This window comes from Rhinolophus sinicus, chromosome 14 (genome assembly GCF_057876585.1).
Source record: "Rhinolophus sinicus isolate RSI-liver-muscle chromosome 14, RSI-T2T, whole genome shotgun sequence".
Classification (NCBI taxonomy): domain Eukaryota; kingdom Metazoa; phylum Chordata; class Mammalia; order Chiroptera; family Rhinolophidae; genus Rhinolophus; species Rhinolophus sinicus.
The window spans coordinates 155,155,750-155,183,408 of NC_142514.1; the positions used below are offsets into that span (position 1 = coordinate 155,155,750).

The 27,659-nt window shown below is 48.7% G+C and overlaps 1 protein-coding gene across 10 annotated transcripts in view; it reads left to right on the top strand.

The window, feature by feature from the left end:
* The window catches only part of NAV2 (neuron navigator 2), a 711,083-nt gene that overhangs the window by 671,849 nt on the left and 11,575 nt on the right, over positions 1-27,659 (top strand). For 9 of the 10 annotated variants that reach the window (XM_074336128.2, XM_074336124.2, XM_074336125.2 and 6 more), the window contains 14 exons: positions 427-510; positions 894-1,005; positions 2,322-2,467; positions 5,210-5,382; positions 11,956-12,109; positions 13,284-13,446; positions 14,181-14,281; positions 16,423-16,518; positions 18,316-18,484; positions 21,519-21,754; positions 23,940-24,094; positions 24,317-24,388; positions 26,043-26,239; positions 27,200-27,318. In XM_074336128.2, coding sequence (XP_074192229.2) covers positions 427-510; positions 894-1,005; positions 2,322-2,467; positions 5,210-5,382; positions 11,956-12,109; positions 13,284-13,446; positions 14,181-14,281; positions 16,423-16,518; positions 18,316-18,484; positions 21,519-21,754; positions 23,940-24,094; positions 24,317-24,388; positions 26,043-26,239; positions 27,200-27,318 — 1,977 coding nt within the window. Of the gene's footprint in view, positions 1-426; positions 511-893; positions 1,006-2,321; positions 2,468-5,209; positions 5,383-11,955; positions 12,110-13,283; positions 13,447-14,180; positions 14,282-16,422; positions 16,519-18,315; positions 18,485-21,518; positions 21,755-23,939; positions 24,095-24,316; positions 24,389-26,042; positions 26,240-27,199; positions 27,319-27,659 lie in introns of those variants that run through there. The other variant, XR_012497554.2, reaches the window with a different exon arrangement.

Genomic DNA, 27,659 nt, shown 5'->3' on the forward strand with positions numbered 1-27,659 from the left:
GCACATGTATTTTTCACTGTGACACCACAAAGCACATACCAGCAGTCCAGTGTGATTTCGAGAGGAAATATGAGGGAACCACCCCAGTCCGGAGGTGTGATGAAGGCATGAGCTGAGATCTCATGAGAAAGTTATGCAAAAATCAGTGCGGCACAGAGGCACCTGGGGGAAGAGTGGTCCAGGCAGACAGGAAAGCATGTCTAAAAACCCAAGGTAAGAAGAAGCACAGGGTGTTTGAGGACATGAAAAGTAAGAGTCGTAACCGGACCGCAGAGCGTGCTGGGCAGTAGTGCTCAAGAGTCTAAAGAATTCGACAGGGGCTAACTCATGTCGCCCTGTGAGGATGTCAGTCTGTAGGACCCAGCATCCATTAGGTACTCTTACCTTACGAGGTAATGTAACTGAGGCTGTGTCTTTTCTCTCCAGGCTCACCTCGTGGCAGCCTTTGAACAGAGCCTTGGAAACATGACCATCAGGCTCCAGAGTTTGACCATGACAGCTGAGCAGAAGGTAACGCAGAAAGATGCCTTTTCCTGCCCCGCTCAGAGTCAACCACCTAAAATATTCTCTTTCATTCCAGAAAATTGTATAGATTTTAGTATATTTCTTGAACTATTGTATTGAATCGGAAAGAGTAGGTGTGTTAAGGTGGAAATACCACCTACCTGGAGAGGTGGTAACGGCGTCAGTGACAGGGCTCGTAGACCTATTCCTGATGTTTTCATGTGCTATGAATACCCACTGAAAACTGACCCAACTTCGTGTTTGAGACAGAGGCTTTGTGGAACTGCTTTATTCCCTACCCTCTTCTGTTGAAGTTAAGTTGCACTTCAGTCGAACTCTGAACAGAATTCTTTTAGGATGACCAGTATTTTGTTGTTGTTGTTCTTCAGGATTCAGAACTGAATGAGTTAAGAAAAACCATTGAGTTGCTAAAGAAACAGAATGCAGCTGCCCAGGCCGCGATTAATGGAGTCATTAACACGCCGGAGCTCAACTGCAAAGGTAAAGGCAGAGAAACAGCCTTTAGATGAACTCCCTGCCTGTCCTTAGGAGCCCTCCCCTGACAATGAACGATGCAGCCTCCCTGCCAGACAGTGGGTGTCCGTATCATTCGGACAGATCCTAGAAGGCAAATACTTCAGCCAGTTACTTCTGGCCTCTAGGAAGATAGCATTCCATCCCATCCTCTTCTCTGATGTAGCTCAAAAATGGAAGACAATATATTTCTATTGGCAAAGTGTCAACGTATTTCATAGCCCTTATCTTTACTAATGCTTTGATAAGTTACATATTGATGGGTTCAGCCTGAAATGGGTTCATCTCTTATTTGTACAGAAAATATTTCTGAGTAAATTGCTATGTCCTTGTGTCTCTTACTTTGGTGGGGGATGTGGGCGTGAGAATTTGTTACCTCCTGCAGTAACGGTATTAACAGTAATAATAGAAGTCAGCGATAGCTACCCTTTATGGACCACTCACTGTGTTTTAAGCGCTGTGCTCAGTGTTTTAATTATTGAATTATCCCATTTTCTTTCCACAAAACCCTATGAGTGCGATACTAGTCCTCGCCGCATTGTACTGATGGGATCACTGAGTTGCAGAGGCGAGAGTCACTTCCTGAGGTCACAGAGTTGTGAAAAGCAGAAGTGGGACTAGAACCCAAGTCAGTCTGACTCTGAAGCCGCAGCCCTTAAAAACCGGGCTGTAGGGCTAGTTCTGTGCTCATCAGGAAAACTGTCTGCAAACTTTATTTTAGAATCACTGCCATTTCTGGTGGTGGTATTTCTGATACTGTGGTTACCTCAGATATCAGGCCTCCTGAAAAAGTGACGATAGAGTTGACGGAAGGGTTAGCAAGAGCTGGCCAGGCAGAGTGGAGGGAAAAGAGCCTTCCAGGGGGAGGGAATAGCCCATGTAAGGCTTGGCACTTAGAAGGGGGTGAAAGAAGGCTCCTGTAGCAGGAACCCTGAGAGCGGAGGAGAGAGGTACTAAAAACATCGGTAACTCGTGCAGTTCAAACACATATGTTAACATTTTCCTAAAGCTTAAAAAAGCTGGTGTTGGGGAAATTCTAAGCCTCCTCTGACTTCTGGTAAGTAAAGTGGAGAAAGAGAGAGAAAACCCTCATTTAGTTGACAAAATGGGATAGCACCCAGCTGCTCAAGGACCTTAAAACCAGTACTAGGGAACAGAAGGTGATGTCTGAAGGGAGACACGTAGTCGTCCTTGGGTTTGTGGATTTAGGTAGAGAGGTTGTTCCCTGGGACGTAGGAATGGGCTCCAGGCAGCAGCTGCTGATACCCCTCTTTGGTCCCCAGGAAATGGTACCTCCCAGTCGGCTGACCTCCGCATCCGTAGACAGCACTCCTCCGACAGCGTCTCCAGCATCAACAGCGCCACCAGCCACTCCAGCGTGGGCAGCAACATAGAGAGTGATTCAAAGAAAAAGAAGAGGAAGAATTGGGTGAGTGTACATCCGAAGACTCTCGCGGGTACTGACTGAGTCAGTCTCAGAACCAGGGTCCCCCCCAGTTAAAGCCGAGGCTAGCTCTTAACTTCAGCACATAGACCCTTGGGAGTAGATCCAAAGAAGTAACTTGTGGGTAGGTTTCTACTAAACTCAGTGCTGTGCTCAGCCAAACCCTAGGATTTATGAAGTCACCACCACCTTGTGGTTTTTCTGTTTCATGAGACTTTATGTGAAATCCTCATCTTTCATTTCATATATGTGTCATTTCTTCCTCCTCATGTGCTGGCCAGAAAGTTCCAGGTACTAGAGCAGTTGCTCTTAAGTGACTTCTTCTGAGTTCCAAAGTACTTTTTGGAGTGTGTATCACTTAATTATCCCATCATTAACCACAATCCTTATCTATTTACACAGTTGCCTATGATAGCTTTAAACCACCCGTCTCTGACAAAGTTTTGACCACGTGCTATAAACAAAAGTTTCATAATATTGATGTTAGCAGTTAGTGAACAGTTCTAAACTTGGGGATTATACGTCAGAACAGCAAGTTTAACAGAAATAGTCTCCAGTGCAGTGTTTCCATAATCCCAGTGAGCTCCTTGACTTTCTATACAGTGGCGTCTTGAACAGTGTTTTCCTTTCTCCTGGGGAAATTCCACTCCCCTCTCCCCACCTAATTCAACAGGTCTGCTGTTGAGGCTGTGGCGTTCTGATTGACAGTTGCTGCTCCCCGTCTTCCTGTCTCCACGGCAGTTATAGCCCAAGTTGATATGAAGTTGGCCAGTCCTCACAGGGCCCCATTTATCAATGCTGACAGCATCGTGTTTTCATAGTAGCTTCGATGTCCTCATTCATGCCACACATTTCTCACTCATTTTGTGTTATCTTGGATGGGTGGCGAGGTCTAGCGATAGAGCAGTTGAGGATTTAGTCATTTTGGTTATTGATGACTTGCAATGGAGGGAGTCTAAAACGATGGTTCCGTGTGATCCTCTCATCGTGAGGAGTAGATTTTTTTCTTTCAGTTACTAATGGCTTTCAGTCAACTCATTTGCTGTGACTTAAATAGAATTAACTCATGTTGCTGTTTCTAATACCCTATTGGTAAACCTGATCTGATTTGATTATCAAAGTGGTGCGAGGTCTATGAAAAAATCATGATTATCCATTTTATTCAAGAAATAAAAGCTCAAAAAAAAAAAAAAAAGAAAGAAAAGCTATTTAGCATTCTTTACGATAACCCTTGATTATCATTGCCATTGGGGAGGATGGATAATTGGCCTCCTCGGATAATCCCAAAGTGTAATTCTGTCTGAACTATGTCATCTCTTCCACCTGGCGTTTTGTCAGCGGTAGAGGCAAGGATTTAGGTTGCTGGCGTATGTGCCAAATCCTTCTGTTTCTGTGACTACTCTCTGGACGTACGATCAGAAGTAGGAAATGAGAGAGAAGTGGGATCTAGAGTCACTTACAAGCTGGACATGGAGTTTGAGATGGAGGAAATGTTAATGGTAGAAAAATCCCGTTAATTATTTCAGAAGGGCCCATTTTCTGAATTTCTCAATGGCTGAGAAAACCACCAGAGTGTTTTCAGAAGGAAAAAAAGACTTTAAGCAAAGGAAATTACTTTTTAAAAGACCTTTTTTTGAGACGTAACTTTATATTTTGGCCTACATGCTTACCGTGACTTTCAAGAGAAGACATTGCACTTGAATTCTTTATGTTCTCATTAGACTTTTCAGATCGTCTCATGGTTTGGGGACTTTGTGATATACCAATTCCTGTTTCCCAGTCTGGTTAATGAATTTCTTTACAATATCCATTTTTTGAGTAACAAGTGAGGTGGCCAATTCCCTGCTTATGGTATTGTATTATATTTGTAGCAGGACAGCCGGAACTCCTCAGTCAGTATATCTAAGAGCTATGCAGCCCTGTTGGGACCAGTGCAGCAGGGAAGCTACCTTGCTGAGAAAAAAAGACATGCCCCAAAAAAATTAGGCATAGAGAGATGACTAATTAGAGACAACGGGTGAGCAGCCCAGGAAGGTGGGGGCAGTCATTTCAACCAGACAGAGCAGCTAGAAGAACTCAGGTAGTAGGGACTTGCAGACTCAGTATTCGTTTCCTTTCACCATGGAGGAAGACGCCCCTCATGCTTTGACAGATTCATGATCCTACTGGAAACCTCCTCTCTGTGTGGTGTTTATTATTAGCTATGTCGTGTCTGAAAAGTCCAAAGCTTTCCCTGTCACTGGCTTTCTCTGTTAAAAATTGTCTTTTTTCCTTCCCCTCCCCCATTTTTGCTTGCGTTTTCTCTGGCAGGTCAATGAGGTAAGCAAGACTGACTGCTAATATCAGATACCAAGCTAACCCATCCATTGATATGACTAACGTCATCCGTGTCCGTCACCATGTCTGAGCATCCCGCTTTGTTGCTGTGTAACCTCATCCTCCCGACATCCACCTGCTGAGCCAGGCTCTGTCTTGCTGTTGGCCTCTAGTCTTGAACCAAGAGAGTAGGCACGGAATGTTACCCACAGGTCCAGTCCTTTGAGCTGTCCACACCAGATAACTCTTCTTCCCTTAATACACTGATTGGAGAGAGCTGTTGGGAACCTTGTTCATTGGTGGGAGGAAAGCGTGGGAGAATTAAGTGCTCTTTTGTCTGCATGTCTCTGTTCTGCCAAGGCCTAAGCATTGGTCCCAGCCCCTGCCAGGCTGACGGTCTTGTCTATTCAGTTACGCAGCTCCTTCAAGCAAGCTTTCGGGAAGAAGAAGTCCCCCAAGTCGGCGTCCTCTCATTCAGACATTGAGGAGATGACAGATTCTTCTTTGCCTTCCTCACCCAAGTTACCCCACAACGGTTCCACAGGTTCCACGCCACTGCTGAGGAACTCTCACTCCAACTCTCTGTAAGTCTGTCTGTTGTGCTTACGGTCAGACGACGTCTTTGGCCTCTAGGAACCCTTGCAGATTGTTTTGGCTGGGAGTCCTGTTAGGATATACCTGCTCCTCGGAATCCTTTATGTCTTCCTTTCATAGGACTGCGTGTTCTTTCCGTGCTTTAGGACTGGGAGGTTGAAAGAGAAAGGAAACTTAGATTTTTGTTCTAGGGAGTCTGGATCATTAGGTAGCTGGCCTTGGGCAAGTTGCTTAACCTCTCTGTTTCTATTTCTATGTCAATTTGGGATAATGTTTGTCTATTTATCCCATCCTAAGGATGGAACATAATACATGGATATGAAAGAGCTACAACCATCTTGCTGTGAGGGGAGGAGGTAGTATTAGAAGTGTTGGGATTTTTGCTGAAATTCTGATTCATTTGGGTGACAAGGCTTACAGTGAGTACACTTTTCTTCTCTGATCAAAATTTGGTGTTGACTCTCTGAGGTCAGAAAGTAGAAGTTTAAAGTCAGAAATTGGAAGTTTAAAAAAAATGGATCGATTCGATGACAATTCTCTTCACCAGAGGGTCTATGTTTTGTAAAATGCTTCATCATCCTGAATTCCCCTAGTAAATTTAAAGTGAGTCCATTTTTACAGAGCTCTTCAGCAACACAGGTGGTTCTGTTAAGTGAGACCCGCGTTTGCTTGCTTGGCATTTGTTTAGGTGTGTTCCCGTTGGTGACTAGTTACATAGGAGGGGAGAGTCATCTGCTCTTGCCCAGCCAGCCTCCCATGGTTCCCACTGAGCACCTACTGAGGATTGCTCCATCTGAAAACATCCTGGGCCTCATCTGAAAACATAAGGCTCAGATTCTCCCGGCAAGAGCAGGTCAGGGATGGCTAGGGACTGACAGGTGGGGACCCAGCTGTCAGCTCCGAAGGTGGCACAGCTGGCTCCTGCAGTAGTGAGAAAGAGTGCCCCTGCCCTATATGGCTGACTTCCATTAGATACCAAGTCAGGAGTGAAAGAAGAAGAGCTGGAGCTCAGGTGGTCTGCAAGGACAGTTATCTGCAAGATGAGACAGTGACTGGGGTCTGAATGGCCACTGAACTTGGGTGAGCCAGGGGAACGGGGTGGTTGTAGACACCTCAGTTTCATCATTGGCGAAAATGGGATATATCTGCTTCACTGGATTCTTGTGAGGGCCACGTCGGTACCACGCATGAAAGGCTTCCTTCTTCCTGTTCTGTCCTCCTTCATTCTCAGAAGCCACCCTGAGTCCCCATACCCAGCCAGCCATCTTGCTGAACCTAGTAGCTGCACAAGGGTCCCAAGGCCAGCTCACCCACTGGGTGCGCGAAATGTGGGTGAGAGGCTTGGTCAGGTCTTTGTAGCATACGAACTGCCCAGGTCACATGGAAGACAAGCAGTGGAAGAGAAAACAGAGCATAGGGCCCCAACTTTTCAGCAAAGCCCCCCACAGGTGATGCCTGGACCTGTCTGTTGGGGTCTTTAATTACTAGCTCCTCTTCTCTTGGGGAGCATTTGGGAAGAGGGTGGCCACCGAGGCATGTTACTTCCGTTATGGGCAAAGGTAAAACTGAGCAGGGGAAGGAAGAGAAACACTGATGAATGGACTCCAGTGCCTCACCCAGGGTCCTGTGTTCTTGCGTGAAGGATTAGACCAGTGATCGAGAGTGCGAGTCCTGTCTGACCTGCAGGGTGCCAGCGAGGGAAAGGACGAGTTGCCTATAACTGTCACATGTGCCATCATTCCACAGTATCGTACTGCAGCTGTTTCCTGACCAGGGAAAAAGGGACTCCTCATCCATTCTTAATTTATCGATTTACACTTCATATATAACGTCGTGTGTGAGCAGGGCACTACTCCAGATGTTCTGCAAAGACCAAGGTGGATGTTAACCAGATTCACACCCCTGAGGATTAGGGACCAGTGGGGACGGGACACAGGATACATCCCAGTTCTGAGCTTCTGCTCTGTGCCAGGCACCGTGCTTGGCCTCAGTTACATCAGTGTACAACACAGATACAGTTCCTACGCTAGTAGATCCTGCATAACAGGAGGACAGACAGACATTAAAGCAATCTAAATGCACTAGAAAAATCAGATCGTGCAAAAGGTCAATGCTGGGAATGAAAACAGTGCATTGGGATACAGAGTACCACGGCATCTTTAACAGGGTGGCCCGGAAAGGCCCTTCTGAGGAGGTGGCCTTTCAGCCGATGTCTGCATGACAGGAGGAATCACTGCTTAGTCTGCTCAGTAACACCGGGAGCTGTCACAAGCTCAGTCCCCAAACTCAGGGGCTTTCCCTGTGACTGTTTATCTCTGATTCACCCCAAACCCAATGCAAATGCTCCTGTGCAGCAGGTGGCCTGCTGTGTGGTGATGCCAGCACCGCGTCTCCATCCATCCCACAGGGCCGGAGTCTTCTGCTGGCTGCTCTCTGTCCAGCCGGCAGGTGGCGGCGGGGAGAGAGTGCAGACGACCCAAAGGAGGGTGTTTGGGGCCAGGCCTCTTCCCACAGTCCACGGAGCAGGACTCAGGGCCATACCACCTGCAAAGGAAGAAGTGAAATCGGGGTACCCAGGAGGGAAAGGCGATGGACTTCAGGGAACACGTAGCAGCCTCTGCCTCTCCAGAGCAGGGCAGCCTTCCTGACCCAAGAAATACGGAGCATAAGGAAGCTAAGGTGGAAACAGGCCTGGTGTGTCTGAAAAAGAGGGGGCGGGCCAGCATGGCTGCCACGTGGAGGGCAGGTGGGGAACAAGGCCACGGAGATAGGCGGAGCCTGGAACGTGGGAGGCTTTGAAGTCAACGTGAATTTGCATCTGATGTCATGTGTGATGGGTAGATGTTGGAGCGTTTTAAGCAAGAATATAAGGTCATCTGAAATAGTGTTTTGCAAAGATCAGGCTCTGTTTTGTGAAGAAGGAATATGTAAGGGGCAGGAGGGGAGGAAGGCGATCACGTAAGACGCTGACAGCGTGCTCCCCTCGCATCCCTGCCACTCAGGCCCACTTCCTCTTCTTTGACCATTCAACTCCCCACCTCTAGCCTTTGCCCTTTCTGTGTCCTCTGCCTGGTACACTTTTCACCGAGATATTCACTTCCTACAGGAGTCTGCTTAGTGTTACCGTATCAGTAAGGCCTTGAAATTGTACCTTGCAAAAAACAGCACCCGCCACCAGCTAGCATGCCCTGCCATCCCCTTTCCCCCGTTTTATTTTGTACTTTTGCAGATATCACCACCTAGTGTGTAGATTTTTCTTGGTTATTTTTGCTTTGTCCCCCACCCCCTGACCCCAAAATCTATAATCTAGGCTCCATGGAGGTAGGTATTCAGTTGGTTTTGCCGACATTCATGTATTAGGTGGAATGAATGAGTGACTGAGGCTAGTGGTGAGTCCTGGAGGGATTTAGGATGGAAGAAAAGTGGAAAGCACATGGTACTGTGCTTAAATTTGAGACGCCCAGGAGACATTTCCATGGAGATGCAGCCAGGCTAGAGTCCTGGAGGTACATAGATTTGGGAGTCGTGGGCTCATAGCTGGTATTGAAAGCTGGACACCTGGAGGGATTCTCCAAGGGGTTGAATGGAGATGGAAGAGGGGCAGAGGGGCAAGGACTGAGCTCTGTGACACTGATGTTGGAGGTTCGGGAAGAGAAAGTAGAGCAGCCAGCGCGGTGGGAGGCAGCCCAGGGGCAGAGAGAAGAAACTGTTTGGAGGCAGGAATACTAACTGAGCCTCGTACCGCTGGGTGGCCAAGTGAGGTGAAGACAGAGGGGTGATGATGCACTCAGCCATGCAGGACTCCCAGAGACCACAGGAGAACTCTCCTTCCAAACCGCTCTCCCCACAGGGAGTGGGCAGGGCACGCTCTTGGCGCTCCAGCAGCTCCGCTCGGACATTCCACGGCAGCCACGCACACTGAGGTGTTTGTTTTGGGTCTCCTTCTCCAAAGCGTGGGCAGAGAGCAAAGACTTCTTTCCAACCTTGAAGGGTTTGTAGGAATGTGCAAATGTAGGTGTGAGAGAGAGTTCAAAGAAGAAACCAAAGGCAGAGGAGTCGTGACACTCTGCCTTACCCCTTAAGTAAAGGCCTTACCCCCTACCCCATGGGCGAAAGGAATGGAGATACGGGAAGGCAGTTTCCCACGGCACTTCAAATTAGGCATGCCACCAGCTCTGCCTTCTGGACAAGACGCAGGGGGTATGCTGCAATAACGTGTTGGAGGCTGAGTAGGAAACGATTCATCTGGTCGCTTCAGGTACTCGTCCGAGAAGTGGGGAAGCATGTGCTGTGTCCCTACTGAGTGCAGGGAATGACCTGTTAAGTGCAACCAAATTATCGGCGACAAGACAGAAGTCTAGTGTGGAAGGACCAAGGCAGAAGGCTCTGCCTTGGAAAGAGGGACAGGCACTAACTTACTTGGAGTGGCTGCAGAAGACCTTGTTTTCCACGTCATCTGTGCTATAGGACATCCCTCCCGTGTGGCCTTGCTGTTGTGTGTTTCTGAGAACCAGCTGATTTGGAGGGAGCACAGGAAGGTTTTGTGCAGTTACTCCCAACGCAGATGTTTTGTTCATTTTGGTTTGCTTCTCTCTGTAGTGTCGTTGGCCAAGCTTTGCAAAGTAACCCATGTGCTATATTCAACAAAGTGGGTGCTGAGGTAATACCGTCTGTCTCGCTGAGAAAGCTTTCTGGGGGAAAGGTACAGACCCTGTGAAGCAGGAGACTGGAGCAAAGTGCCTTGCTGTGGAGTGCAGCCAGACCAGACTGGCACAGTGCGAATCTCTCCAGTGAATTGGAGCCTTCGAGATCCGTGCAGGGATGGTTTGGCTAAGACTCGAGAGCCACAGTGGAATTTAGTTCAGACTTTCTGCTCCTTTCAAACCAGGAAACCATAGTCCTCACTCAAGAAAGAACCAGTTTTTTGCAAGCTCCCCCTCCCTGCAAACCTCCCAAACCCCAAAAAGCATGACTCTATAGTTAAACCTTACAAACCCAGGCTATTCAGAGGACAGAGAGCTGGGGGTGGGGGTTGGGGACAGGATGATCTGAATTCTAAAGGTATTTCTGTCTCTCTATCCCTTAGTCCCAAATCTGTTGGCCTGAGTTTCTCATAGGTGTGAAGTGGAAATAATTATAACACTTTCAGGAGTCCAGTGGAGGTTTCAGAAGATTTTGAAGTAAAGAAGTTTCCTTGGCAGCAGACAACTCCTAAAAACAAGAGATGGTGTTACTTTCTTTGTAGCTCTCAAATCAAAGTAGCATAGGTCAAGAAAATAGCAACAAGAAGATTTGGCTATTTAGGGGTTCATTTTTCTTCTAGCCTTTCTGTCCCCGAGATACGATTATCTCTCTTTAACACTTGTAAATGGCTTTGTTTCTGTAATTAACATTTCCACACTCTCAGCCCCTTTTACAGGTCAGGTTTTGCTGGGCCCCAAATCCAGTACATGGGTTTTGTAGAACAGGCTCTCGTGATTAGTGATTATTTCCACAGCGACCTCCTGCTCACCATGCCTTTCAGAGATAATCAGCTTGAGCTTTGTAACTTGAGGAACTTGGGGTGGGGGTGTTTGTTTGTTTTTGTCTTCAGCCCAAGAAAGCCAAAGCTTCCTGTTCTGGATCACCCCTCACTCCAGATTCTAAGATCTTTAACATCAACACAACTTGTTACTAGAACCACTTTTTCTAACATTACGATTCATCTTGACTGTTATGATCTACCACTTGGTGCAGTCTTGCCAGGTATCTGAAGAGCAAACTCAAGTAAATCAAATAATGAACCCAGCCTAGAAGGACCACCTCTTTAAGAAAGAGGAATTCAGCAGGTGCCGCCGTCCACTGATCTGGGGTGCAGCTAGGGAAGGAAGACAGCTCGCGATGCTGGAGCACACTTTTCAGATAAAACTTTGGCCTCCGTGTCACATCATTCTCCTGGCTCTCTAACTACCTGACATGTATCTCTTCCTTGCCTTGAGCCTATTAAGCAGCTTGGGAGGTGGGGAAATGAAAGAATGTTCTTCTCTAGACACTTAGGAGAATGGGTTTTAGAATGTGACCAGAAACAGACTAACTCCTTCCACCTGTATAATTAGGTTTCGTTCCCTTTTTGGCAAATAAAAATCACCACTCGGTTCTTTGATCCTGGAGTGCCTAATCTTTAAAACAGACAGTTGACCTTGTTTCTCTGAGTGGGTTTAGATCTCAAGGGCCATGTGGTGTCATTATAGGGGCCCAGCTGTGTACACACTGTGGGGGGAGGTTTCAAACCCCTGAGGTTACTACTCCCTTTTGCTGGCTCCTGTTAATTGTTGGAATTTTGCTGAAAGGTGCACTGTAGCCACTCTGATTGCCACAGCTCTGCAAAGAGAGTGCAGAGAAGCAGTAAAATCTGTGAATTTTAGGTGCCTTTGATATTGTCAACTCCAGGAAGCACCGGGCAGCTGGTTCCACAGGGTTTTTGATGAATAAACCCCACAATGGACATGGGCCTGTGGTCAGTGGAGGAGTGAAAGGAGATGAACTCAGAGCTGCCTTCGTCAGTAACATTCCTTTTTCCCTAGAATTTCAGAGTGCATGGATAGTGAAGCCGAGACAGTCATGCAGCTCCGAAATGAGCTGAGAGACAAGGAGATGAAACTGACAGACATCCGCCTAGAAGCCCTCAGCTCTGCCCATCAGCTGGACCAACTCCGGGAGGCCATGAACAGAATGCAGGTGAGAGCCCAGGAGCGAGGGTGAAACACGAGGCTGTCTGGGAAGCTGCGTCAGAAGGCTGCCCTCTGCCATGCCCTGAGGCTGCAGCAGAACCTGCGGGCAGCCCTCTGCTCTGGGAGCCTCGTTCTCTTTGCAGGCCCTCCCACATATTGCTCAAAGACCAGTCTTATGAAAGTATAAGAGTAACCATCCCCTCCTTCCTTGGTGCAACACTTGCAGTGGCTCTGCTGTTGCCTCTTGTGTGTCCTTCAGGTGTCCTTCAAGGCCTTCACAGGATCCTTTGTGCTCTTAATCCACCCCCCGCCCTCCGCCACAGGCCAGACTCTTCTCACCAGCCAGAGGGAGCCACTGACCGCTCCCTTTGCAGGCCCAGGAATTTCTCTTTCGTATTGTTTCTCCACCAGGATATCCTTCTGCACATCCAAATGGGACCCTTCCCTCAAGGCTCTGTCTGATGCCTCTTCCTCTGCAACGCCTTTCCAAGGCCTGCAGCTGGAAGAGTTAGTGCCCTCGTCTGAATTCCTGTAGATTTGTTCTTCTAGCCCCTCTCACCTTCTGCCGTAGGTTGAAGGCATTTAAGTCTTCTGAGCTATTCTCTCTCTGCATCGCTTTCTCTGGATGTAGCACCAGTGCTTAACAAATAGGTTCTTCATGAATATTCATAGAATGAAAGACCCCTGGCGAGTTCTAAATGGGACCTCACTGGAGAGCAGTATTTTCCAAAGGATGTTCCCTGGAACACTCCTTTCATGGGAAACTGTGAAAGTCAAGCTCCTTGGTGAAATACATTTGGGAAATGCCCCCTCTGTGCTCCTCTCAGATTCACAGTGCATAGCAGTTCATTAATGGTTCTGAGAAGTCCTGCGGTAAGGAACCTGTCAAACCCAGAGTTGCTCAAACCTCTTAGATAAGATACCTTTCCGCTTGCGACTCAGACTCTGAGCCCCATTTCTGAGGACTTTCCCAAGGCCAGCTCTGAACGGACGGACCCAGCCCAGCCGACAGGCCGCGTGTATACAGCAAAGGCAGCAAACACTGTTGATAGTGTGACTTACTCTGCCTCAGCTGAACTACCCACTTGACCCCTGCAAGCGACTTTCACATCCCTCCTCCAGAAAAGGCTTGTTTGCATTCTGTCCACATGGTAAATGAGTGTCTCTCTTCCTCTTCGCAGAGTGAGATAGAGAAGCTGAAGGCTGAGAACGACCGGCTGAAGTCGGAGTCTCAAGGCAGTGGCTGCAGCCGGGCGCCCTCCCAGCTGTCCCTCTCTGCCTCCCCGAGGCAGTCCATGGGCCTCTCACAGCACAGTCTAAACCTCACTGAGTCCACCAGTCTGGGTGAGTGGTGTCACTGGGCTGGGGGCAGGACAGGGCCTGCAGCTGGTACTCCCGTCTCTAACCCAGAGCCCCAAGAGAAGCAAATCAACAGATCTAATGGAGAGGCAACAGGCGTGCGTGCACTTGGGGTGTGTGTGTGTCTGGGTGTGCGTCTGCTACCAACATGAGCCCAGCCGTAAGACTGCTGTCATGCTTCGCTCCAGCACACCAAGTTCTCCAAGTCATGAGCTTGGATCCCCTCGCCCACCATGCTGAGTTCTGTTTGATCCATTTTAAGAGGCTGACCTGCAAGCTGAATGCTGCATAGAAACCCCATGGCAGCAGGTCCCACTTGGGGCAATGGCTTGGTCTGTGATCTTCCTGCCTTGAGGCTGGATTCCAGGCTGGTGCAGTAATTAGCGAACATGATCTAGGTTTTCTTTATAAGCACACTGAGGCTGACGCTTTGGTTTCTTATCCATGATGCTGCTGTTGCTATTGTTTTGGTTTAGTCTCTCCCTTGCACTTCCATTTGGCAAAGTACATCGTCAGCCTGCTGGTTCCTTGGTTGATCCACCATTGGTTTCTGTGGTTGCATCCTCCATTCTGCCCTTCCCCTTCCCCTACCTCCCCCACTTCCCTCACACCCCGACACCTGGTTTTTCCTGCTGCTGTGCCAACAAGCAGCAGGGGTGTCAGGAAGCCAGCTTTGCTGTCCCCATGTGCCTAAGGCTGTTGATGTTTTCCATTCGCAGACATGTTGCTGGATGACACTGGTGAATGCTCGGCTCGGAAGGAAGGAGGCAGGCATGTTAAGATAGTTGTCAGCTTTCAGGAGGAAATGAAGTGGAAGGAGGTTAGTTGGATCCCTTTCCCTGCTCTGCCTGTCCCTTCCCCAGGTAGAACTACCTAGCTTAGTGATTTCATCGTCAGACCATATCACCTCAGTGCGTAAGGTGATTTGGAAATACTACTAACACTTTCCTTAACTAACCATAATCCCCAGCAAACAGCCCTTCCCTCTCTCGTGTTTGAAAAGTCGAAGAGTACTAAAAATGGTCCCGCATTGCACTTCCACGCAACTAACTAAACACTAAAATCAGTCAGCAGTGGTTTTGCTGAGTTTAATGTATCTGCAAAGCACTTCAAAGGCAGGTCACATTTAGCAGAAAGACGCTGACCAAGAGCACAAGTTCTACCCAGTTGTCAGCAGCTGCCGATGGAGTAGACACAGAGCCGGCGGTGGCCACGTCCCAGGAGCACACAGCTGGCTGTAGTGAAGCCGGTGGGACGCCCCAACTCACCAAGGCTGGGGAGCCGGAGTTTGCTGAGTAGTTCCTGTTCTCTTCCAGAGCCTAAGGAGGCCATACCCCCAGCAGGGACTGTTTGGGGTAGGAGTGGGGATTGACAAAGTTGATTTTTAGTCATTGATTAAATCGAAATGATGCTGTGAATGACCATCTTTCAAGTAAGTGGGAAAAGGCTTCATGAGTCACTATGTCAAGTCCCCTTCCATTTTCTGTTATGTCCTAGCATTCTATCCAGCATGCTAGTGTAGTCTCAGAGCGGGGACTTGCAGGTCCCACCACAACAGTGTCTGCAGCCAGGCTTGTCTTCGCCTGGGTTTCCACTCTGTGGCTGGCTCTCTAGTCTCACTGAAGGGAACAGGCCACGAATTTTAGAGCTGCCAGGGGTTTTAACATTACTTTAGGCTAGAAAAATCCAATGAAGAGCTCCACTAGTTGACTGTGATGGACTACCAAGGGGGACATTCATTGTTGTAATAAATGCAGTTGTTCCTTGTGAATGCATTTTATTCTAACGATCATCAACACAGACAGATAGATTTTACATTTTACAAAAGTTTATGAGTCCCTTTTAAAAAGTGCATCATTTCTGGATCATCGCAGAAGCCAGATGAAGTTGGTTGACCAGATGTTATTATCTCCATGTTACAACTGAGAAACCTAAGACCCACTTACTTAAGGTTACAAGGGAAGTGGTGGGGCCAGATCACCTCACTGCAAGACTAGCGCTCTTTTCTCTGCTGATTTTGCTTAATTGCTAGATACAAAACTCCCCGCTCCCACCACTCTCCTAATTCTATGTCCTTATGAGCGTGTCAGATTTAAAAAAAAAAAGAATGAAATGTTCTCCTAGGTTTTCTTTAATTCATGTAATTAGTTAGTCCCGACTATGCAGAGGCTTGTGGGTAGAGATGCAAAAAATGGGGAAAAAATTTTTTTGTGAACTTCCCAGAGTGGCACTAGTTTTCTGAGTTAAGCTTGTTTTAATTTTTAATTGGAACACAAGCAATAAACATTATTAAAAAGCAAAAAAGAAAGAAAATACAAACATATCCGACTCGGAAGGAGTTTAAGATCTAGCAAGGACACAGAAATACCTGAAAATAAATAAGTACAGAATGTATCATTATATAAGTTTGTACAGAACCATTGAAGCAGTGTGAACTCTGAACCTGGTGTGTTAATCATTGAAGGCTTCCTGGAAGAGGTGAGTTTGTAAGCACGGTTTTGAAAGGGAGAAATGACAGACAGGAGAAGAGAGAGCATTCCAGGCAAGGGATGTGATCTGTGCACTGTGCGAGATATGCATTTAGTGGAAGGTTCTAGATTCCAGAGAGGAAATCCTCTCTTCCTAGCCCACAGATTACTGTTTTAGCAATGGAGCATGGAAAATTTAAGACTCTTGCATTCAATCTAAGTTACATCTGGTATTAAAACAAATGGGAGATTTATCGGGGTGATCACTTCGTAAGTTATATAAATGTCTAATCACTATGTTATAATCCTGAAACTAATAAATGTCAACTGCAATTAAAAAACAAAAAAATTATTTAAAAAAAAAAAAAGGCAAATAGGACTTTTATTCCCCTTTCAAACCATTGGTGGAGTTCTAAGACAATCTGAGTCCTTGATAAACTACGTCAGAAAAGATCCACTTGTTTTTCACCTGCATACATTTCCTTACCCTTAGGATTCCAGACCACACCTCTTTCTTATTGGCTGCATTGGAGTTAGTGGCAAGACGAAGTGGGATGTGCTCGATGGGGTGGTTAGACGGCTGTTCAAAGTAAGTGTTTCAAGGAGACGGCTGTGGCCATCTACCTGACTTGGGAGCCTGGGCTTAGGGAGGGAAGGGGAAGGGCGGTTTGTGTCCTACACTGGGCCATTTCTCAGGCCTGGCCTCTCTCTGACATCCTTATGTTGCTAGGATAGAAACGGGATGGTAAGTAAAGACCGCTGATCGGCCAACGTGTTCCTGGCTGCCCTTGGCAGTGGTTGGTCAGCCAGTGAATCATTTCTCCAAACTTGAGCAATTATTTGAGTCTCTCACGGTGAACAGCTAATGTCGAGTTCTCCCTTCACCTTAGAATTATGTCTTGTTGCATCTTTGGAGGATGTGCTCTGGGGCTTAGTCATCAGATGTCCATTCTTTATTTCGGAGGGACTTGATCCAACTGGCCCAGCATCTTTGCTGACACTTCAGTCTGTGATTTGTGCGACAAGTGACATTGACATCTGGTTATTGGCTAGTGTCAAGGACATTGGCGTAGTTATTTTTGTATTCATTCTAACCACATCGTTGGAGGGGGTGTTTGCCACAGGAGAAATAACTAATGAGTACCAGGATGAACCTGGAAGCACAAGGTGGTCTGAAAGAAGCTTTTGGTATACTTTTTGGTATTGTCTTGAGTTTAGTCAACAGCCATAAGTATTCATTAATCGTATCCCCTAAGCAGTACTAATACCCACGTTTTTTTGTGCCAGAGACCCTAGTAAGCTCTTTCCTTACATTACCTCAATTTATTTCCAGGCCTGTAAGGAAGGTTCTATTATTTTGCCAAGTAAAGGTGAGGGAAAGTGAAGCTGGGGTTGGGTCACTTGCCCAAGGTCATGAATCTAAAACTAAGCTATTAGTCTAGTTGAGTTAGTCTGACTTTAAAACCTGACTTACCTAGTACACTCCAGTCCCTTTCTGGCATCTAGACTCAGGTAGCTTCCCACAGAGAAAGTCCTGTTCTCTGACAAAAGATCCGTCATCATCTTCACAGGCCACATAGAGTGGCCTATGCAGAAAAATGCATAGTTTAGGGCAGAGCAGTCCTGCTGCCTGGGCCAGTGCCTTCTCTCTCCATGGACAGTCAGGATATCCTTGGATTAGAAAGACACCAGTGTGGACCGAGAAGTGCCTGTGGGGGTGTCACAAGTGAGGAAATGAGACCATTAAAGGTAGAGGCCCATTATTGGGATTCCACTTCAGCCGTCATCGGGCCACCTCATAGCCCATGGACCTTCGTTCCAAGTTCAGTGATGTAAAACCTTTTGGTCACTCACCTAAGAGGGAACATTTTCCAAATTAAGCACACTTTCCGGTTTAAAGATCAAGAGCTGCTTTTTTGTAGCAGCCCTGGGTCTTGGCCCCATTTGTCATCAGTGTGGTCTTTGCTCTGAGCCAAAAGACGGAGCTGATAGTGAGATTTCTTGTCAGAATTACGTTTTCATGAATTTTCTAACACCATTCACAGGCCTTGATGTCTTCAAGACTTCAGCTGAACTTAGGAAAAGCAGCCAAATTTTTCTGTGCTTGGCTGACCCAGACTAAACGTTCACAATTGTGCTTGAGTTCAGCCCCTCTCCCCCCTCCACACCCTAACCAAATAAATCTGTATTTTAAGAGGCCTGTGATAGTAGAATATCATCCCCATAGAAAGTCAGCTCTTTCCACCCTCATTCCACAGCTTGATTTCAACTCAGGCATCAACTGAGAAAGAAGAGACGATGATTGTAAATCACCCAATGGAAACATGAGTCATGGTCAGACTTTTAGCCACATCTTCGATGGGGTCTTTATTTTTATTTTTTCCAGGAATACATCATTCACGTGGACCCAGTGAGTCAGCTAGGGCTGAATTCAGATAGTGTTCTCGGCTACAGCATTGGAGAAGTCAAACGCAGCAACACGTCGGGGACCCCCGAGCTTCTGCCCTGCGGCTACCTGGTGGGAGAAAACACCACCATCTCCGTGACCGTCAAAGGTAACGCTGCGATGGCAGAGGTCGGCGCTTTCAGGAATTGCAGTTTTGATGTTGTGACTTGGCATAGGACACGGTAGCTGCAGTTTTGTTTGTGCAGATGGATGTGGGTTGTTGTTTTTTTCCTTCGACCACAGCAAGTCAAACCGTCCTTAGTTTTTGCAACCACCATCGGAAACAAATAATTTCAGTTTATCGTTGAAATTATATAACAATAGGTCCCATTATCCTCATGACTCTGAGATGATGGAATCTTAATAACCCTGTTAAAATGAGGCCCCACCAGTGCCAATGAATTACTCTTGCCAGCAAGCCTTGGACGTGGTCCCATTTTACGGATGGGGAAACCACGATTTGCTGTAGGCTAGAGTCGTCGCTCTGAGCACCCTGATGGAACTGCTAAAGCTCTTGCCCACGCATGATGCTGCCGGAGCTTCCGATGGCCTCATCACCCGAAGATGTTAAGCCCCGGGCCAAAGTGTGTTCCCTGGAACGCTAGGCTCACAAAGTATTTTCTGGGGGTGGGGGAAGTTCGTGGCCAAATAAGTCTGGGATCCTGCATCGTTCTCCCCGTTTGGGTTTGTGGGGCAGGGGAAAAGGCGTGTACGGCTGCTTTAACAGCTCTGTCCTTTAATATCCCAACTCCCACTGTTCAGAAGGCTGTTTCATCCAGTCTAACACAAACGTATTTGACCGCAAAACCCCTTTTTCCTTTATTTTATGAACCATCTAAAGCGTGGACTAATAAACGCCATACTACGCACAACCTTTGGGTTGTCCCGTTTCTTACTTCCCCGGAAGGCACTGATCTGAACTGTAGTGTAACAGTGCGATTGTGGGGTTGTTTGGTGCAAGTTGTTTCCCGATTGGTAGGTTTTCCAAAAGGACCACAGCATTCCTTTATCAGCAGGAATCGAGATCTCACTCTGCTTGTGATGAGGGGTGAGGAACTGCCTAAACCTCACATGGAGCCTTATCTGGTTGGCAAGTTAAATTCCCCAATTGTGACCTCGGTTGCAAGTGACAGACACCTACTCAAAACGCCTTTAGCGAGAAAGGAAACGTATAGGCTCGTGTGCCTGGAAAATCCAGGAATATGCTTCAAACACAGCTGGATCCAGTTGTGTTGGTAGTGCCATCAGGTCCAAAGCCTACCTCAGCTTTGCTTAGTGTTGAGCGCTCTACACATGAAACGGCCCTGGTCCCCTCATTCCTCTTTCTAGCTTAGGAACCTAAAAGAAAGAGAATGTCTTTCTGGAAAACTGTGACAGAGAATCCTTAGGGGTGATTCTGGCCCACCGTGAGCCAAACGCCCATCAGTGAATCAATCACTGTGACCAGGGAGACTCACAGGTGTGACTAGCCTGTCATTAATTAGCCCACCCCTTTGGTGGACGAAGGGGCTGAGTCAACCCCACTTGAACCATCAGAAAGAAAAATTCTGGGACGAGGGGAAGGAGAATGGGGTAGCGGCTCCAAGAACCTTTTAAGGAAAGCCTCATACGTCATGGGCTTACGTTGCATTTCATCCACGCTGATGAGTGTGCGTTGTCACTTACAAGTGAGCATTGCAAGCACTGAGGGGTAAAAGAGTGACCCATTGCTGAGACCAAACCAAACCTCTGTAGAAACAGTGACAAGATTATCTGCCTCTGGTGGAACTGCCATCCCACCACAGAGCTGGTCTGTTGCTGCTGTCAGCATATCACGTTGATTTAGCATCTCTAGCGATAAGCTCAGGTTTCTTGTTAAGTGGTACCTGACTCTTCTGTTTTCCCCGAAGTGCTTGAAACTTACACCTTCAAGGCACTCAAAACCATTCAAGGGTGTGAGTTGAAAGAGGTTCGTGAGCTGCAGATGGTTCTGTTCAGTGGTATGGAGGGGGTGGGGTGACGTGGCATGCTCTGAAGTGAGTTTGTCTGCAAAGTCGTCACTCCCTGGGGGTTTTATGGCAAAAGGCCCAAACAGCAACATATAGGTAGAGAGAGGTGTTGGTGTTTTTTCCTCCGTTGTTGTTATTTAGACTAGAGATCCTGAGCTCCATACTTTGCATTGAGGTTTGAGCCAGCGTGGGCTATACTGAGCTCAGGACTAGGAAAGACTTAGGCCTGTACCTAGAAGGTGAGTCATTTGGGCACCTTCATGATCATTCTGGAACAGTCACTGCATCTAGGGGCTATTCTTAGTTGGGGGAGAATTAGAAACAAGCATATAAATGCATTACTGGGGTCTGTTTGCGATAAATAATTATGTGGAAGGAAGATGCAATTATAAAACAATAAATGCTCTTCCGTTTATCTTTTATGTACACAGACTGGCTTTCTTGAGGTGAGTTTTTAACAGAATTACTTTAGGTTCTGGACAAGTAACCTTGGATGGATGTTCTCTTGGGAGGAATACCAAGAACCCAGCTCTTTTAAGGCCAACAGCTTTGATTAATGGAGTTGTCCCGGGTAGGAAAGGGGACAGATGAGTTTCCTCTTGATGTTGCTGAGGCTCACAGGTCTCAGCGGTCGGTGGCATTTCAGCCCAGGTCTGCCAGTAGTCACATCCCCAAGTCACATGGTCCTCCCTTGCATTTGCTCATTTTAAAGAGAAAAGTGCTACCTCTGAGTGTGGGCAGCAGTGGAGGCTGGCATGCAGGACAGAGCATGGTGAGGAAAGACCCCTAGGGTGCTGGCAGATACGGGAGACTCGGGTTTGATCTGGGCAGACACCATCAGTGTGGCAGATCCAGACAGGGAAGCAGAGCCCAGAGTCTTAGGACTTCTGTAGAGGACAGACTAGGACGAGGGGTCTGGATGTGGAAGGTTAGTGGAGCCTGGGAAAGTCCTCTGATTTGTGACAGACTACACAGTGCTGATGAGCAGGGAGTGGCAGTTTGCTCTTCGTCTCCCGTGTACCTGGGTGGGCAGGATCCCAGATGACTGGACCTTCCAGGAGAAGGGATGGCTTCATGTAGTGGCACTTCCAGGTGGGCAAGCACAGAGCTCCCCTTTCTACTGGACTTTGAACATTTCCTGTCTGTCACATGCAGGGCTCGCAGAAAACAGCCTGGACTCGCTGGTGTTCGAGTCGCTTATCCCCAAGCCCATCCTGCAGCGCTATGTCTCCCTGCTGGTAGAACACCGGCGGATCATTCTCTCCGGCCCCAGCGGCACTGGCAAAACCTACCTGGCCAACCGGCTGTCAGAGTACCTGGTGCTTCGGGAGGGACGGGAGCTGACAGATGGGGTCATCGCCACCTTCAACGTGGACCACAAGTCCAGCAAGGTGAGGGGTTCCTCCAGAGGCGGCTGCTCAGCCAGGGGCCACGTTTCCTCTAAGACAGGTGGGTGCCGTCCCACCCTAATGGGAAAACAGCATTCCCTGTACACTCTCCTTTGGTGGTTATAAAAGCCCGTGAAGGAGGTCCCAGGGGGGCTAGCAAAAGGGGAGGCTTTGACCCCAAACTTCCAGCCAGAAATTCCATCTGTAAGCTGTGCTTACGTTTCTTACTACCTGACTATGAGCTGAGGAGTCCTATCACTCCAGATGCATCCACTTCAATTTACCAAGAATTCGTCATGTGCCTAGAGTTGCTATTGTTTTTTCAACATGAAACCCCCTTTTGTGGAACAACAATAACGATAATAACAACAGCTCACATTTACAGACTGCTTGTCCCCATGACAGCAAACAGACCACCTGTGCTATCCCCATTTCACAGAGGAGGAAACTGAGGCTGCAGGCAGGTGACCATGTGTCTAAGACCACTCAGATGGTACTGAGCCATGGACTGGAGCTCAGGTTGAAGCCTTGGACTCTGGAGCCAGCAAATAGGCTCAATCCTGCTTCACAGGGAGAGATGGAACTTTTTGGACCATCTGACCTAGTCCCAGCCGAGGGTTGTGCAGGGTTTTCTCACACCTGTTCATTATTCATCCAGTGGAGTTGATGGATAATTAGCTTTGCCCAGCCCTCTGCAAAGGGGCCTGAGGTCCCAGGTGAATTGGAAATGACTTTTCCGCCTTAGGAATCACCTGGCATCCCTATTTCGGTAGGTTGTGTGGGTTAGGTGCTTGCACCAGTCACAAGTTCCTCAGATGATTATGGGGCAGGACCTGAGAGAAGTGGTCCAGTCCCTCTGTCAGGAGCCTCTGGGTCAGTAAGCTGAGGGAGGACATCCTGTCCCAGACCAGGGAGAGAAGGACCCCAGCAGGTGGCGAGGGCTCCAGCCCAGGCGAGACTTCAGCCCCCGCTCACTTTCCCTTTGGCTGGGCACCTCGCGCAGAGCACAGCTCCCCAACTGGACCCTGAAAGCCGGAGTAAGGGAGGGAGTCCCAGGAGCCCTGTCCTTGTAAGATGCTGAGGCCAGGAACCCACGATAGAGAGGGGCTAAAAGAAGGAAAAATTACGAGTAACTTAGAAAGTTAAGTTTTTCTGTTGCTAGCAAGCTGCATTTGCACTTACAAGGGGGGGCGTGTGTGTGTGTGCGTGCACGTGTGTGCAGGAGGTGGATACAGGCGTGCGAGACAGTCTGGTGTGATGAACGCACACACTAGACAGCCCCCAAGTCCCAATCCAGACCTGATGCTGCTACTGTACAGTCTCAGGCCAGTCACCTAAGTTGGATGTGCCTCAGCGTCCCCGGCTGTAAAGGGAGCTAATCAGAGTGCCCCGGGTTGTTGTGGGGCTACAGAAGTTCATCTGTGTAAGGCTTAGAATCGTGCCAGGCTCTAGGGCATGCCAACTATCATGATGCTTTATCAAGCAGTCGTTCTGGGTTCTCTGGCCGGTCCTCAACTCACCGTGTCAGCCCTTACCCAGCCGTACTAGGCTTCATCCAGCCCCAGCTCCAGCCAACCCCCCAGGCATTCTTCACAGTTAAATCCAAAGCTTACCCTTTTAACCAGACCTTCCAAGGCCTCCTGTGTGTGTAGACCAATCTCCTTTGCAGTGTTGGCTGTGTGTCTGCCACAGCACCAATCAGAAGTACTTGTGTGGGGGAGGTCCCCTGCTATATTGATTCATCAAGGGCTTCTGTAGAAACAGCTCTCAGGCAGGTGCTTAGACAGGGCGAGAATAGCTTTTCCAGAGATGGATTAGGCACCTGCCCTCAGGACCTTCCTGGAAGGTTGGCACAATAAGGAATATCAAGAAAAATGACAACGCTTGTAGAGAAGCGGTAAAGCAGAGATATAGAACCAGGCCTGGGCACCCTCCACAGTGCTATGCTCTTGCCCTGGGCTGAAAGTTTTCTGTTACCTAGTATATTCCCAAAGGCAGGACGCAAGCTTTCCTGTGCCCCTGTCCACCCTGCATCCCTTGAGCTGCAAACCAAGCCCCTGTAGCAGGCCGGTGCACAGCATGTGAAAGGCCTTGCCGCCTACGTGGCCTGGGCGAAGTGAAGGCTGTGAGCATATACGTGGTCGTCGGGTACATTCACCCACTTGTTCGTCCCCGGTGGTGTTTGCAGGAATTGCGCCAGTACCTGTCCAACCTTGCTGACCAGTGCACCAGTGAGAACAACGCTGTGGACTTGCCCCTCGTCATCATCCTGGACAACCTGCATCACGTCAGCTCTCTGGGCGAGATCTTCAATGGGCTGCTCAACTGCAAGGACCATAAATGGTAAAGGCCGGCTCCAGACCTCATGGTCCTCAGGAGGAGGGCCACCAGGTGACGGGTGCTGCACAGGGAGCTATGTACACACGTGGCCGGGCTCAGCGTGGGGGGTGGAGGAGGCCGCCAGCCATCAGCCTAGACGCACAGACACCGCCGGCCTCTGTGAGTGCCCCGTTTTCAGGCGTAGCTTTGACTCACCAGGCTGTCTTTTCCTTCACTCCCCCATAGCCCTTACATAATTGGCACAATGAACCAGGCTACCTCTTCTACTCCCAACCTGCAGCTTCATCACAACTTCAGGTAAGGTGTCACTTTGTGAGTACCTGTGACATGCCAGGTTTTTCCCGGCTGAGCTCATTTAATTCTCACAACAGCCGCTAGTCGTTACATTTCTCATTCTCGGCTGACAAATGGGGAGACTGAGGCTGGAAGAATTAAGTGAGTCGTGTGAGGGCACACAGCTGATCAGTGGCAGAGCTGAGACTTTTGAACCCAGGTCTCTTTGCCTCTGATTCCTGGGGTAGCAGAGTCAGGGAGGCAGCTCTGGGCAGGGACGTGCCTCCCCTACACGTCCCCCGGGGCACGTCGCTCTGGCCCACGTGGACATGAGCAATGAAAGTTGTCTGAATGTGGGTCTGTGGGCCTCTGAGTTTCAACTGCTATGCGTCCTTCTGCCCCAGCACATACTGGGGCTCCCCGCTGCTGAGGGGTGGGAAGGACCGGTCCCCTCAGTTGTGTCTGGGTACGTTGTCGCTTGCCTTGCCATTCATACACTCCCTTTGCCTCTCCTGACTCCCAGCTGATTCCCCTCCTCCCCCTCTCCTGCTGGGCCCTTCGATGAGGGTGGGAAGCCCTTTCCTGGGGTGGGACCCTGGCTCATTTTCACTGGCCACTCTGCAGGCATCTCTGAGGGCGATCTATTGAAAGTGGCCTGAATCGTCATTATCAGAGACATGTCCGCTCGTCCAGGCCACTAGGACCATGGCTCCTCTGCATCCCGCTGTCCCCGTCCTGTCCACGCTTTCTCCTAAACATTCCTCACATCCTCCTTTCCCCTCCCCGCACCCTCGTCATGGCCACATCGTCTCGCAGGGCACTCCTGAGGTCATTTCTAACCAGCGTTCCTGCACGCGGCTTGGCCCCCATCCTCTGTGCCAATGGCGGCCGGAGTGAGCAGCCTAGAATTCAGATCTGACCATAATCCCTCCTGCTTCTAGTCTTCAGTGGCTCCCCATTGCCTCCAGAATAGAATCCAGACTCCTTATGTTGGCAGGTCAAGTCTAAAGTCTGGTTATACTGAACCTCTGGCAGTTTCCCCAAACTCCCTACACTATTTCTCATGCCTCTGCAAACGCTACAGGGAGTTCTCCACCCCCTACCCAGCCCGCCTGTTCTTGCCTTTCCTTATGGGGCTGCCCCATCCGTTCTTCCAGTCTCAGCCCAGATATCCCCTACTCTAGTTAGCCCTCCCTGATTCCCCGGGCTTCATCAGGCCTCACTCCTCTGTTTGTTTCTCTGCCTCTTCCACAGGACAGTCAGCTCCTGGGGAACAGGGACACATGTGACTTCAGCATTGTTACCGCTACATAGCCCAGCACAGGGCCTGATATAAGCACAGTCAGTTCAGTGGTTAAAGCTCAGACCTTGGAGCCGGATTGTTTTGGTTCTAATCTTAGCTCTTCTATTAACTAGCTATTTGATCTCAGACAAGTTACATAACCTGTCTGTGCCTCAGGGGTTCTATCTGTAAAATGGGGTTGGTGATAATATCTGCATCACGGTGTTGCCAGGAGGAGTTGTGAGTTAATATACTTGGCAGTTTGATGCATCATGAATCCTATTTTAGTGTTAATTAGCATATACTCCTTCCATTTCTAATGTCTTTGAATCTTGAGGTTAGCTATCATTTTTATCACTGTCCTCATCATTGAAAAGCATTCCTGACTTCCCCCAGGTGGGTGCTTTGTGCCAACCACACAGAGCCCGTGAAAGGTTTCCTTGGCCGGTTCTTGAGGCGGAAACTCATGGAAACGGAGATCAGTGGGCGGGTGCGGAATGTGGAGCTGGTAAAAATCATCGACTGGATTCCCAAGGTCTGGCATCACCTCAACCGCTTCCTGGAGGCTCACAGCTCCTCGGACGTCACCATAGGTAGGTGGGAGGCTAGGCGAGAGCAGGCAGGTCGGCTGGCTCGCGAGAGCTCCTGGAACTCTGGCCTCCTCAGAGAGTGTCCTGGGACCCTGGCCGGAACAACACTTTGCAGGCACAAGTCAGCTTGACACTGTACTGTCCGTGCCGACAGAGACAGAGGCAAAGGGACAATAGCCCAAGACAGACCCCAGACAGCCAGTCATCCACTGCTGTGTCTCCTCCCCTCTCGCCCTGCCCAGGGCACTGGGGCTGATCGGCAGTGAGAGCTTGTCTAGCTGGGGCTGATGCAGACACTGCCAGCTCAGTGAAGAGCCCCCACCCAAGGCTCCCCCAAGTGGAAAACCACCCTGTGGAATTAGCTTTGCCTGAAAATAAAATAAAATGTTATCGACATTCCTGAAGCGTCAGGATTTAGAACCGGAGTGGGGGGGGGGATCGTTGGTCATCCACTATCCTGATAAAATCATTTTAGTTTGAGCTTATTGTTTCTGCGCTTGTCCATACACAGACGTTTCATAGCTGCTATGACAGTATCCATACAGTGTGTGCTTTTCTTTTTCACTTCACATTGTCTCACGAGCATTCTGTGTTGCTACTCCTGTTTTATAATTATTTTTAAAGGCTGACAAATAAGCAAATGTGGGTGTACCATCATTCACTTAACCATTTCTGTTCTCTTGGACATTTAGTGTGTTTGCATTTTCAAAGGTCAGGATTAATAACACCACAGTGCACATCTTTCCCATAAAGCCTTTCCTCTCTTTTGGCTAATTTCCTGGGCAAGAGAGGTCCCAGGGTGGGGTTACGGAGCCCAAGTGTGCTGCTCTGTGCCCACCAGCCGGTAGGTGGTATTTCTGCTGTCGCTCAGGAAATCCAGGGTCCCTCCTATGGGGGATGCTTGGCCCGTGGCTTCTCCTGACACCCCCAATCAGCTCTGACTGATATTCACTGTGGTCGCAGGTCCCCGCCTCTTCCTGTCGTGCCCCATCGACGTGGATGGCTCCAGAGTGTGGTTCACCGACTTGTGGAATTATTCAATCATCCCCTATCTCCTGGAAGCCGTCAGAGAAGGACTCCAGGTGAGAAGCACACTGGCCGCTGGCCGCCTCCAAATGAGGGGTATTCTAGTAACTGGATGACTCGTCTTTATCTCTTCCTTCAGAAATCTGACGGACGTGAGGTCACAGCCCCTCCCCTGTGACGCCCCTAGCTCAGTATAGGGACAGACTTGGCTGTCAATCCTGGCTCTGCCACCTCTTAGCTGTGTGACCACAGGCAAGTCATTTAGCTCCTCTGTCCATAGTGCGTTCGTCGATAGAAAAGGAGACTAGTACTCTGCCACAAAGAATTGTTGCCAGGGTTAAAGGAAATCGTGATTGTAATGTGCTTAGCGCAGTGAGTGCAAAGAGATGGAAGCATA